At 46.2% G+C, this 14,397-nt stretch overlaps 1 protein-coding gene across 1 annotated transcript in view; it reads right to left on the minus strand.

Annotated features, from left to right (window-relative positions):
* Positions 1-14,397, minus strand: part of PGS1 (phosphatidylglycerophosphate synthase 1) — a 128,673-nt gene extending 114,276 nt beyond the window's left edge. The window contains exon 1 of the mRNA XM_083486991.1: positions 14,294-14,397. Coding sequence (XP_083343117.1) covers positions 14,294-14,388 — 95 coding nt within the window. The 5' untranslated portion in view covers positions 14,389-14,397. The remainder of the gene's footprint in view (positions 1-14,293) is intronic.

Below are 14,397 nucleotides of genomic sequence, written 5' to 3' on the forward strand. Positions count from 1 at the left end.
TTGTGTAAATAATGTATATAAGGCAAACATTCTGGGGGAACTTCCGTTCCTCCTCACCACTATGAGCTGAATAGAGCATGAAATCCACTCTCGACTCCAAGTATATTTCATTTTGCAACAACTGTTCCTAGCTGAATACTCAAGTGTCCCAAGTTGTCACTGTTGTTTTCACTGTGAGGCATTTCTTTTGAATTCTGGGGCTGACCAGCACACAAGGAGCAGGAAGCAATTGTCCTTCCTTAAAGGCCCTGCGTGTGCTAGGCCATCCCACTCCCATTTCATGGGCCTGAGCAGCTTACATAATAGAGCTTCTCTTCCTCCCCCACAAGCTCTGTAATTTATTCCATCATCTTAGGAAAAGCCATTTACTGTCAATAACAGCTTTAATTAATTCTCCTCAAAGGCCTCTCAATTATTCATCCCAGGGCCGCAGAGAAAACAATTAAAGCACTTTACATCTCTGACCATCATTGGCTCTAGGTGGAAGAGGAAGGCAGGGATGTTGCACTGTAGGGACATTGCACAAGAGAAGGTGGGAGTCCAGAGCATGGGATGGGGGGTGGCCGGGGTTTTGGAAGACTGTGGCTCTTTTTTTTGCTTGCTTTGGTAAGCGGTCTCTCTGGAGAAAATGCACTGGAGTAGCTCACTGTGACAGATCCCAGGGCAACCCCGCCTACCAAATGCTCCCCTTGTATTTTCCCCTCTGTTTTCAAATCATGGAATCTTTCATACAGGTCAGTTACGATCAGTTTGAGACATTTTTGTTGTAGGCAATGTGGGGTTGCGGGGGAAAGAGAAGCAGGAAAAGAGAAGGGAAGAAAATAAAGAAAGGGTATGGAAAAAGGGGGGAAGGAGGCAGTAAACCATGGGTAGGCAAACTAAGGCCCGGGGGCCGGATCCGGCCCAATTGCCTTCTAAATCCAGCCCGTGGACAGTCTGGGAATCAGTGTATTTTTACATGAGTAGAATGTGTCCTTTGATTTAAAATGCATCTCTGGGTTATTTGGGGGGCATAGGAATTCATTCATTTCTGGCCCCCCACAAGGACTGAGGGACAGTGGACCGGCCCCGCGCTGAAAAAGTTTGCTGACCCCTGCAGTAAACTATTGTTCTTTACAGAGTATGAGTGGAGTTTTTTGTCAGTGTGGATAGGTGTCTTATTTTTGCTTGTGGAGTGAGAGATCAGAGGGCCCAGGACATGGTTGGTTGTGGTTGATTTGTTGCAGTGTGTTTTGATTGTGTGTGTGAAAGGTGTTGTTGTTGCTGGATTAAGTTAGCCATATTGATTTATATGTTGGTGGGGGGCAGGGGGCGGTTATTGTCTTGTTGGCCTGCATATGTAATAAAGGGGATCCACACTGGGGTGAAAGCATCCTCCTTTGTTTGTCCCCATGATAATTTTTCTACTAGGATGGTTTCCCACATATTTTGGTACCAGTGGTCCATGGACACTCCCAATAGTTCCCTCCAGAAATCCTCCCCCTCTTTTTCTACCAACATACCACCCTTCTTTCCGAAAACAGAGCTGGGGACTGTCAACCCCTTCTCTTAATGCTGAACCAAGCTACCTGCCTAGATTTAGATCCTTGTCACATAACGTATAGGGATTTCCCTGACAGAGGACCAGCCTTTTGACATCTGTACTGGGTAAATTCATACCAAACAAGAATATCAGTTTTTCAGAGGCTGGCAAGGTGTGTCAACTGCTGATGCCACATGGAAGTAAACACAGAAGCGTATGGGCATGATCCCACTTGGGGACTTCAGCTCCTCCTCCTGCCTCTGACTGGTCCCTTGGACCGGACAAGACACAGCAAGAGGCAGGCTTTGGAGAAAGAACTTCAACAGCAGCTGGAGATGCTTCTGTCTTTTGGCACCATTCCTCCCACCACAACGTCCCCATTCACTCGGTGTACTGGTTTCCTTCAAGGGAAATATTGCAGTGTATACAACTGGATCAAAAGCTTTCCCCTACCACAAGCAGCCTTATTTGTCACTTGCGCGTCATTCCTCTTGCTAAACATAGGTATGGTTTGGCATATCTAAGACTACTAGCTACAATACAGAACTGGGCTGCTGAAGTAAAGACAGAAATCAGCTCATCCTCCTGACCCTGAAACTTTATAATGGCGGTGTGATTGGTGAAGCCCCATTGTCCACCAGGCTTTTGAACAGGAAAGAAAATTATTGAAGGAGGTTTTGTCTCCTGAAAAACTTGCTATTCATTTCTTTTTATTGGGGAAATGTTCTCTGCAGAATGCAGTTTGTTTGTTCTGTTCCCGAGAAGTCAACAACCACACTGGTTGTTTACCAATTTACCTAAAGTTTTACATTTGCATTTACACCCATCTGCACCATTCTTAATTTTTGCAAACCAGAAAACTGCGGGTGGTGAGCCAGGAAAAGGGAACTGATTAAAAGCGGCCTGAGAGGCTTGAAGGTGGCTATCCCAAACCTGGAATCAAAGGCAGCTTGAGGAGACTGTATTTCTTTCCTTAACCAGATGAATGCTCAGTGCTGGTATTCCTGGATTATCATCTAAACACCCACAAGCTGATCAAACCACCTCATTTCTTTACCTCAGCCTGCAAAGGGTTAAGGCAGCAAACAACAAATCCTCTTCCTCTCCCCCATCACCACCATCCAGTATGCAGCCAGGGGGCGGGTCTGCCGGGAAGCCCAGATTTCTGCAGGGGTTTTACTGGAAAAGTTGTTGTGGCAGGTGGGAGGGGGTCGCCATGGCAACGGCAATGGCACATGAACAGGTTAGCTGGTGGCATACTATTGCGGATCAGATTCATCAAAAACATCAGGACGGAAAACTGCCCAGCCTTGGAAAAATGCAATGCTCGATGTCTAAGCAGAGAGGCGGGATGGGAAAGCCAAGACGGCTAGGATCTGGCTATGGTGATTAATCAGAGGGAAGGAAAGGGCACTCTTTGAGCATCACTTCACAGCTTCCAGAGACAAGCCCCTCCACCTAAAATATACTTGGAGGCAGATCACTCCTTCCCTGAAGCAACATTATGCAAGCACAGCAGGGATGGGCTTGGGTGAAATGCAAAAGCATCACATTCCAGCTTTATCTCAGGAAGATTTCACCCACTTTCCCAATTTTCCCAGTCACATACCTAACATACAAATGCCTATCCTCAGTACTGCAAAATTGCGGGCAGATAAAATATCAAAATTGGTATCAGAGAGCTGAGCCGATTGGCTGGGCAGCCTTTGGGGGCAGTTGCGGATGTGCACACCCCAGCTTATTTTGCATTTCAACCATAGCTGCCAGAACCTCCTTTAGTCAGATTTAAAGTGCTCCTATCCCCTACCCCGAACCAGGCATATGCTGCATCAGTGTGATTTCCAAGAGAGGGCAACTCTGGGAGGCAGGCAGTGGCTTCTGCTTGCTTGTGAGGTTACACGTATGTACCCCAGTCCACTGGAGCAGGAACTGGCAAGCCACACCAAGAAAACCCCATGGACAAAGACAACAGGCAGTGGAAGACAGGAGTGCCTGGCGTGCTCTGGTCCATGGGGTCACGAAGAGTCAGACACGACTAAACGACTAAAAAACAACAACAACCCCAATCCACACTGTGGACCTGGAATGGCTTCCATTCTAACAGGTTGCGTTATTAACCTGAAATTGCAGGACTAGGTTGTGCAACCTGCTATCTCATTAGCTCAATCTCTTAGGAGCAAAGGAGGAGGAGTGGGTAACAGGCGGTGTGCTGATTCTACCCCCTTTTGGGGTGAGATCCAGAATCTGGATAGAACTCAAGCCACCCATTCAAATGGGTGCAGTCAAACATCTTTGCAGGACAGGAAACCACAGAGGGTAAAAGAGATCATTTGCTACAAGAGGGAGGAATAACCAGTGTCTTAAGGTTGTGCCCAAACTAGCACATCATTTCATTTCATGTTTGTTTTATTGTTTTCATGCATTCCTCCATATTTCCCCATAGACACAGGTTTCTTAATCCCATGATCATAGGCTGGGTTTATATATATATATATATATTTCTTAATCTATGCAAACTATGTCTCTCTGTGTGTATTCTGATAAATTAGATGGATTGTAGGGGGAAGGGGAAGATGGGGAGAACTCAAGTTGGGATAGAAGAGTTGTAGCATTTACTAGGCAGTAAGTTCACTCATAGGGACGCGGGTGGCACTGTGAGTAAAACCTCAGCACCTAGGACTTGCCGATCACATGGTCGGTGGTTCGAATCCCCGTGGTGGGGTGAGCTCCCGTCGTTCGGTCCCAGCTCCTGCCCACCTAGCAGTTCGAAAGCACCCCTAAGTGCAAGTAGATAAATAGGTACCACTTTATAGCGGGAAGGTAAACGGCGTTTCCGTGTGCTGCGCTGGCTCGCCAGATGCAGCTTGTCATGCTGGCCACGTGACCCGGAAGTGTCTGCGGACAGCGCTGGCTCCCGGCCTCTAGAGTGAGATGAGCGCACAACCCTAGAGTCTGTCAAGACTGGCCCGTACAGGCAGGGGTACCTTTACCTTTAAGTTCACTCATAAAGAAACAGCCTCAGCCTCCTAGAGCATGAGTAGGATAACTAAGGCCTGGGGGCTGGATCCGGCCCAACTGCCTTCTCAATCTGGCTCGCAGACGGTCCAGGAATCAGTGTGTTTTTACATGGGTAGAATGTGTCCTTTTATTTAAAAGGCATCTCTGGGTTATTTGTGCGGCACAGGAATTCGTTCTTTTTTTCCTCTTCCCAAAATATAGCCCGCCCCCCACAAGGTCTGAGGGACAATGGACCGGCCCCCTGCTGAAAAAGTTTGCTGACCCCTCTCCTAGAGCATGGGTCCTGCTGCTCTGGTTCCTGTGCATTGACCTCCATCCCCTCACCACCCTCCATTGTCCCATGAATACTTCCTACACCAACCTCTCCTTCTCCATCCCCAGCCTGCTCTCATGCCAGTTCGTGACAATATGGAAAGAAGCAAAGCTCCCAACAATGGCAAGGAAGGAGAAGGGCCAATGGCCAGGAAGAAGTCTGTGCATAACCAATCAAGATCCATTTCACAAAGATTTGTACAGTGGTGCCTCGCAAGACAAAATTAATTCGTTCTGCGAGTTTCTTCGTCTAGCGAATTTTTCGTCTTGCGAAGCACGGTGTCGGAAAAGTTTTGGAAAAGCTTCAAAATCACCAAAAACCTCAAAAAAGGCTACCACACCGCGTTCTATGAGTTGCTCCTCGAAGTCAAGTCGCAACTTATTAACGGTGTATAGAAAAAGGAAACAAACTTGCAAGACATTTTCGTCTTGCAAAGCAAGCCCATAGGGAAATTCGTCTTGCGAAGCAGCTCAAAAACCGCAAAACCCTTTCGTCTAGCGAGTTTTTTGTCTTGCGAGGCATTCGTCTTGCAGGGCACCACTGTACCTCTTTCATGAGTTATTTGCCGGCTTGCAAAAGAAAGGATTTTAGCCTATAATAAAACTGAATCATTGTGAGTCACAAACAGAGGATAAGAAGCATCACGATACATCAGTGCCAAATGTTCCAGGACTGGAGGACAAGGAGAAGTCCACCTTGCCCCCAATTTCTCGTGAGAGTGCATCTGGTAAATCATTCAGTTCCTAATATACAACATTAAGAAAAAGCTAGGTCCGTTGCTATCCAGCAATGAGTCATGCATTCTCCTACAGCCAAATGTGAAAAGGGGGACTTGGAGTGAAACTACACTCCCCACCCCCCGTACAAATATGCATTAAACACATATGCATGTCTGAAGATTTGTATCAATGCAGGGTAAAGGAACCCCTGACCATTAGGTCAAGTCATGGCCGACTCTGGGGTTGTGGCACTCATCTAGCTTTATTGGCCGAGGGAGCCGGCGTACAGCTTCTGGGTCATGTCACCAGCATGGCTAAGCCGCTTCTGGCGAATGAGAGCAGTGCACGGAAACACTGTTTACCTTCCCGCCGGAGTAGTACCTATTTATCTACTTGCACTTTGACATGCTTTCAAACTGCTAGGTTGGCAGGAGCAGGGACAGAGCAACAGGAACTCACCCTGTCGCGGGGACTTGAAATGCCTTCTGATCAGCAAGTCCTAGGCTCTGTGGTTTAACCCACAGCGCCACCTGCAGGGTAGGGGAGAAGTGACAGGTGGGAGGAGCATGTAACCCCTTCCATGCACACATACTACCCCATCTATCAGCCGTTTTCCTCTGCAGTGGACTTCTCCCAGTCTTGAGATTTAAGAGGGGAGGGAGAGTAACAACAACAACAACCAAAAGAGCCCAGTAAATTAAAAGGGAGATATAGAGGGAGAAATGACCCAGGAGATATAGAGAGCCAGTGTGGTGTAACAGCAGAGAGGTGGACTGGAACCTGGGAGATCAGGGTTCAAATCCCTACTCAGTCATGAAGCTCAGTGGGTGACCTTGGGCCAGACAGTGTCTCTTGGCCAAACCTGCCTCACAGGGTTGTTGTCAAGATGAAGTGGGGAGAGGAGGACCATGTGCCCATTCTTGAGCTCCTTGGAGGAAAAGGTGGTATATAAATATATTTTTTAAAAATAATAAATGAGAACAGGAAGAGTTAAGTATTTCCTCCCACCAGCCAAATTTACATTTTTTTTGAGAAAAGCAGAGGGTGTTTGATTTTAATTTCCCAAGACTGCTTTGTGAAGCCACCCTGAGAGGTGTCTATCAACCTCCCACAGGACCAGAAACTCAACATTCAAGTTGACTGTCTGAAGAGAGATTCTGAGGTGTCTAGAGTCCTCCTCCTTAGCACACAGCACTTCACACCTTGCTAGAGGATAAGAGAAACAGGCCTAGTGCTGCTTGCCCTGCTGCAGGGAGAGAGAAAACAATAGGCAAAATAGAGTGGGGTTTTTTTGTAGCAACTGCCTACTGCTGTGCTAGAGGCAATTCAGGAAAGACTTAGGTATTTTGCCAGAGGGATTCCAGGCACACACTGGAACTTTGGGTTTGTGCATTTAAATTGAATGAAAGGGCCGTGCTGTCCAAGCACAACAAACCCAACTTTTTGTGGTTGGGAAGAAAGGGAAATGAACTGAAAAGTGTGAGATGAACAAATTATTAGCAGGGAGATGTGTGAACGCTCTGCAGGAAAACCAGGGTGAATGCTCATCGTCGTATGACAAACAAATCCGAACAAATACTTAAGAAAGACTGGATAAATCCAGCCTCTGGATAAGCATTGTGCAAGGCAATCAGGATGAATGCTCAATAAATAGGTGTTGTGGTGGGAGAGGGGGCAGAAGAACGTTTTCTCCTGCTCTGTAGGGTAGGGTTTGAACCAATAGCTTCAAGTTACAAGAAAGGAGATTCTGATTAAACAGGAAGAAGTTTGTGACAGTAAGAGCTGTTCGACTGTGGAACAGTCTCCCTCTGGAGGTTGTGGACTCTCCTCCGTTGGAGGTTTTTAAGCAGAGTTTGGATGGCCATCTGTCGCGGATGCTTTCGCTGAGATTCCTGCATTGCAGAGAGCTGGACTAGATGACCCTTGGGATCCCTTCCAACTCTATGATTCTATGATTCTACGACTGGTAGTAGTTCAAATGAGCCACTCATTTCAATACTAGTACAGTGCAAGTGTTTTGCTGGCAACGCTCAGCCCACAAGAAAGGATGTAAACCTAGGTGGAGTCTGAGATTTATACATACCCTCACCGCAGTTTGTGATGAAGGAAGGAGCTGTGTCTTAAGCCAGTTAATTTGTGGTGGGATCTGTATATGTGTGACAATAAATAGAGGCTAAAAAAGATTGCAGAGAGAACATGAAGGCAGAATTTGCTGGGCTCTGAGGTTGGATTTCCCCCCACATGCCAGTAAGTGAGGTAGGAGTGAGAGGGAGGAACCCCAAGGTGGCAGAATGTGCTGGACTACTCCAAGCTGGTGTTCACCATTTGCAAGAAAAGCTCTCTCTCCCCTCCCCACCCCCCATTAGTGGGAAAGCAAATTGCAAGGACGTTTTTCATTTGATTTTCTAGTTTTCTCCTTTCAGGAAATTCTAAACCGAGAGAAGAGTGGTGAATAATGGTGTCCCCAATCCACAGACTGATGTGATAGATAGTCCATTTTATTGCTTCAATCCACTGCATGTGCACATCCTATGTAAGCTGCGTCTGTTAGTGGGTTTTAAGCCATAGGCTGATTTGGCTGTGATAAAAAAAAAAAAACTTTGGCCAAAATCAGAAGAGCATTAAAAGGGGAGAAGAATCATGAGAGAATCTTTCTCGTTTCAATTCCTGGGCATTATCAGCTTCAAACAAAGCTTGGTCATTATTTTTCTCATTTCGCAGCATAGCTGGTTTGCGAGAAAACACATCAGAATGGTGTGCTTCATGAGAAACAACAAGATAAATACAGGAAAGATATGGATTGTGGCAAAGTTTGTGTGTACACCATTTCCCAAACTATCAGTGGGAGCGCAGTGGGAGTGTGTACAGAGGCTTTTCCTGCTTTGCGGTAGCTCATTCCAGTAACTTTGTGTGAGCTCATTCTGTCTTGCAACAGAATCAAGATACAATCCCATAGATATTACAATAAAAAAATTCCTTCCAGTAGCACCTTAAAGACCAACTAAGTTAGTTCTTGGTATGAGCTTTCGTGTGCATGCACACTTCTTCAGATGAATTTTTTTATTTTGACTATGGCAGACCAACACGGCTACCTATCTGTAATAGATATTACAGTGGACGCTCGGGTTGGGAACGTGATCCGTGCAGGAGGCACGTTCGCAACCCACAGCGCCGTGTCTGCGCACACGCGGGTCACGATTCGGTGCTTCTGCGCATGCGCAAAGCACGATTTAGTGTTTCTGAGCATGCGCAAGTGCCAAAACCCAGAAGTAACCCATTCCAGTACTTCCGGGTTTGACGCAGTGCGCAACCCAAAAACGTGCAACCTGAAGCGTCTGTAAGCCGAGGTATGACTGTATTCTAGCCTGGCCCAGTGACATTTCATTCACTTTCTCCCGCCTCTGATTTCTGGTAAAACAGACAAGGCTTTGTGTCCGTGGTTTTCCTAGCTTGGGGGGTGGGGTGTTCCACAGTAGGGTCTGACTCTGAAACCAGCAGGCCTGTTCTGTGTGCACGTTTGGAGCTTCAGGTCTGAGCCATGAATAATTTGAAGCTTCACCAAAGCTTCTTATGTATTCTGGGCTGCATGAGCCTCCAAGATTAATTTCTATTGCCTCTTGCCTGCTCTGGGACCCTGTGCTCTGTCCTGCTGCTTCAGAAGAGCTGAGAGGTGAGCGTGGGGTTACTCCTCAAGGGATTTCCCTGCTCCAGGATCCCAACACGTACAGAAGAGATTCAGCATCCAGCAAGGCAGTGGAGCGCCTCCGCTGTTTTTCAAAGCTCTGCTTTATTGATTTAGCATTCCCTTCTGTGATAAATACATCCCGGAGAAGCTATGTGCCTGGCGTGCCCCCGCTGCGTGTTGGGGAGAGGGCAGGCCTTCCTCCTAATCAATAATTGAAGCTATATGTAAGATTCACTTTGGTGTTGCCAAGCCTCAGTTCCAGGAACTGCCTCTGGTTCACAGGCAGAGGTGTGCGATGTTGTAACCGATTGCAGCCAAGCACAGCAGCGAAGTTTCCTGGTCATCATTCCTTCTGCAAGGCTTCTTCCACGAAGCGTAGGTTACACATACATGCACACATTGATGACACACCCCATCTGCTAGTTGTAACTCTGGGGAGACGCACCTCAGAGAACAAACCATTACATGCTCCATGGATCAGGGACTACGGATGCTTTCAGACAGGTGGCACTGGTTGCAAGTCGGTCATTCGGATCCATTTTTTCCCTGTAGGCACAACTGGGACACTATCCTCCATCCCATTATCTGGTCTTAGTCATTCCAGTGCTTCCTACTTATACAGGTGGGCAATCCTTGAGGAAATGTTTTCGCACAATGCTTCCTAGGCCCTCTGCCACCCTCTGCTACCTTTTCCTGTTCAGGATGAGCCTGCAGGTAATTCTGTATCTGTGCAAACACAGATTAAAATAAAAATCCCCACAGGAAGTGCCACAGGAATAACAGCCCCTAGCTATTTAATTTCACTATGGACAAAATGGAAACTTTGAAGGAGGAGAGAACATTCATTTCCTTTTCATTGTTTTTTTTTTTAAAGAGGTCTTCCTTAAGACTGATATATAGCTATACTACTATACAACTGTTCTAACAAAAGGGGTGTTGCACAGGTGTTGCAAAGAAAGAAAGAAAGAAAGAAAGAAAGAAAGAAAGAAAGAAAGAAAGAAAGAAAGTAAGTCCTGGCATATGTACTTTACTGCAATTACAGTTTCCAAGGCGTTGCAATCTTAAGAGAACAGCTCTTTAGAACTGGGCTGTGAAAATTCTGATATGCCTATAGATGGCTTAACGCTTTTCTGTGGTAAGGAGAAATCGGGATTAAATGTTGTTGTTTTTTTAAGTATGTGCAGGCATATGATGATGATACCACGTGAACAGTGCGCCAAAAAAAGGGGGGGATGTGTGCATGAGCAGTACAGTTTTTGCGATAGTGTTTTTGTCTGGAAGTACCCTAATGCTTCTGGCCAGAATGATGGGATGCAGAAGAGGACCTTTAAGGAGACTGATTGTTCCCCTGCTCCTCATGTGTTTCAGCAGGTTCTTCAACACAAGACTCCTTTGACAAACTATGTGGTATTGCAAGCAACCTCTACAAGTCAATAAGCCACACACACATATCAGTGTATGGAACCTGTGGCCCTCCAGATGTTGCTGGGCTCCATCTCCCACCGGACCCAGCCGATATGGTCAGTGGTCAAGGATTATGGGAGTTGTAGTCCAGCAACAGCAGGAGGACCACAGGTTCTACACCTTATTATCCAACAATGCCCTTCCCCACAGCCAAGATCCATGTTTCCCTCTGTGTACAGGGGTATTACCTAAAATATTGTGCTGGCTCCTGAAACCTTTGAGCCCGGCACCAAGGGATTTGAGAATACATTTCAGCCTCGAGCATTTACGCGAGGAAATTTGTTTGAGGACCTCTCTGTACAATCACTGGACGTGTGTTTCAACTCCAGTTTAGCCATTCCGCAATACATGTCGATTCATTTTGTGAAGCACCTACCCACAATACTGTAATGTAAGCATAACACGAGCTTTTCCTTTGGGGGATATAACTCTGTAGGTGTTCACTGTTTAGATAGATAGATAGATAGATAGATAGATAGAGGAATGTACATTTGAATAAGGGTGTAAGATACCTGCATTGCAAGGAATAGGACTAGACGATCATTGTCCCTTCCAACACTACAAGTCTATGATTCTGTAATTCTAAGTGTGCACATAATGGCCATATATAAAAAGCTCCCATAACGATGGCAACAAGGAAGCGCTTCTATGCTGCACTTCAGCACTGGAGCATTGGGACGTGCACCCACAGGAAGACAGAGCGTGCCTTTCTAGCCCAGCATCCTGTTTCAGCCCATGCTTTTGGGAAGCCCACAAGCAAGGCATGAAGTCATCAGCTGTTGTTTGTGTCACCCCAGTAGTTGCTGCCCAGAGGTACACTGCCTCTGATCAAGGAGGTTCCATTTAGCTATCGGCTTACAGCCGTCACTAGATCTGTCCTCCATGAATTTAACACCAGATGGTCTAACGGCTGAGAGTGCCTTAGGAGACCTAATTGAAAGAATGCTTCCTTCTTGCCTCCAAATGCCAAAATAAAATAACATTATTCTTAACATGGTTTGGCTGAGCAACTAATTAAATGGAAAGGAGCAGAGGTGAGAAATTGTGTTGTCACCAGTTAGTTACACATAATAGGTGCAGTGTGTGTGATACCAGTGCAATCTCAATACACGCCCTCCTATCTACAGAAGATAGGAGCCTTTGTACTGTGTGTTTCCCGGAAGAAAAATAATGTACTTTGCTCAGGAATTGCAACTTCCTTATCACAAAACATGGTTGAACAATCTACTACAATACAAGTGGGAAACACACACAAATGGCATTCACATGCACACACCCAGACAGCACAACAAGTTGTTCTTTCCAGGAAGGTAACATCTTAAACACTGGGGGGAAGCCTCAGATAAAATCATTCATTATATTTAGCACACCTTTAGCCTACGCCTTAAAGGCAAAATTAGATTTTTCTTGCATGTTTTTAATCCTCCATTAAGCTTGGGGCAGTGTACACGGTTCTCTAAATTACTCACCCTATATTTTATTCTTACAACAACCTTGTGAGGATACTTAGCCCTATGGTCACTCGGTGAACTGCATGTCTGAATGACAATTTGAACCTGTGTTTCCTTAGCCCTAATCTGACGCTCTAAACTTTACACTACATGTATTTGGGATGTATTTGGAAAGGGCTGGAATCTACAAGAGTCCAAGCGCAAGATGGAAGACCTTGTTCTGCCAGTCAGCTCACAATAACATCTGTCAAGAAAGCCAGACAAAGTGTGCAAAGTACTTCTTGTTCCTCTGGTCCTAGGTTTACTCCAGAGAAAGTGGAAAAGCCATCACCTACCCTATCCCTATACTAATTTAGGGCACATCCAGACTGTCACTATTTGGGGGTGGGATTCAATCTCACACTGGCAGATTCAGGTTGCCCAATTATAGCTGATCGAGAAATCATGCACAGAAACCTGCTTCCCCCAAAGATCAGACCTTTTGCGATAAGGAACATGAAGAATAACACGTGCTTTGATGCAACATCATCTAACTTCCTCACAAACAAATCAGATTGAATGCTCGTTAACTAGCCTGCATCATCTAATCAGCCTGCAATCAAATCAGGACGAATGCTCAATAAATAGGTTGTTGCCCGGAAAGACTTGTACTGTAATGAATGTGAGGGCAGGCCCTAGAAAGCCTCTGCACCTTCGCAAGGGTCTGTGTGTCTTTGGTCTCGTTCTGATTGGTTCAGGAGGAAGAGATGTGGGTTGAGTTCCTGATGGGCACCCTTCTCTCCTGTTGCAAAGTGGGAGCAGGACCTCAGGCACCCTTGCTTACTCCCAAAAGCTTTTAATGAGTGCATGGGAGACACTTAGGCTGTGTACACACCATACCTGTAAAGCACATAACTTTCCCCATAAGAATCCTGGGAAATGCAGCTTTACCCCTCGCAAAGCTACAATTTCCAGCACTCTTAACAAACTACAATTTCCAGAATTCAGCAGGGGAAGTCATGAACTTTAAATGTATGGTGGTTTGGAACAGCTGGAAAGTGGTGAGTGAGACTGGGCTGTCTGCTGCTGCCAGCATACCCTGTACCCTGTCCTGCCCCCCATATCAGACCCTCCAAGTGTCCCTATTTTCCAGGGACAGTCCTGGACTTACAGAAGCTGTCCTGGTTTCCAATTTGATCCCAGAATGTCCTGCTTTCCCTTAGGACTTCTCTATTTTCATTGGAGAAATGTTGGAGGGTATGGAGTTGTGCAACCCCCAAGCCAAGAAGATTTATTAGACATCTGAAGGCAGCCCTGTATAGGGAAGTTTTTAGATGTTTAATGTTATGTTAATATTATGTTTTTATTTATGTTTGAAGCAGCCCAGAGTGGCTGGGGCAACCCAGTAAGATGGGTGGGGTATAAATAATAGAAACAACAATATTGACTGGGATGTCCCTATTTTCACTGGAGAAATATTGGCGGGTATGCCATATCCCACCTTGTATTGGAGCCTGTAATCTATGCAGTTTACTGCCTTACTGGTCACCCCTGCCTTTTTAAGCCTCCCCTCCCTCTCCCTCCCCTTTCACTGCCACTCACCCAGGTGCTAGCACGCCTTTTCTCCCCAGGCCCTTCTCTTTGCCTTGCCCAACCAACATTTACAGGCTGGTGAAGTTACCAGGAAAGAAGGTACAAGTAGGGCGGGATAGGTTTGTGGTTCAGCAGTGCTGACTGTGTTCCCAAGCCTGGGCCCAGTAACGGGAAGTGGCTATTCTCAGTGACAGTAAATCAGATCGGCAAGATTAGAGGCCTCTTGCTGCCTAATCATGAGCCACTTGGGCAGGAGGACAACTTACTGGAACTGGGAGGAAATAAAAGCAATAAATAAAGCATGACTGTTAACATCTGGCCCTTGCCACGGGGTGAGATGTAGCTGTAGGATGGGTTGTTTATGGTTCATTCACTGACTTTATAGGGCTCCCATGGTACAAGGGGGGCAAAAGAGCAGGAGCAGCAAGGAGTGATTCTTTGTGCCAAAGTGCGTGCTTTTCAAGGGTGCAGGCAGACACAGAGAAGTACCCGATGTACACATATGTGGTTGTATGTTAATAACATTGACCCACCCCAGGGAGGTCTTACCGTACAGACAGGCAAGCCAAGGCACTGGGCAGAGCAGGTAAATAAGAGGGGCAGCGTGAATTCTGCGGGAAGAGCTGATCTACATCCATTTGCATTGTGTTGAT

This window comes from Podarcis liolepis (genome assembly GCF_965112155.1).
Source record: "Podarcis liolepis genome assembly, chromosome: 2".
In the NCBI taxonomy this organism is placed as follows: domain Eukaryota; kingdom Metazoa; phylum Chordata; class Lepidosauria; order Squamata; family Lacertidae; genus Podarcis; species Podarcis liolepis.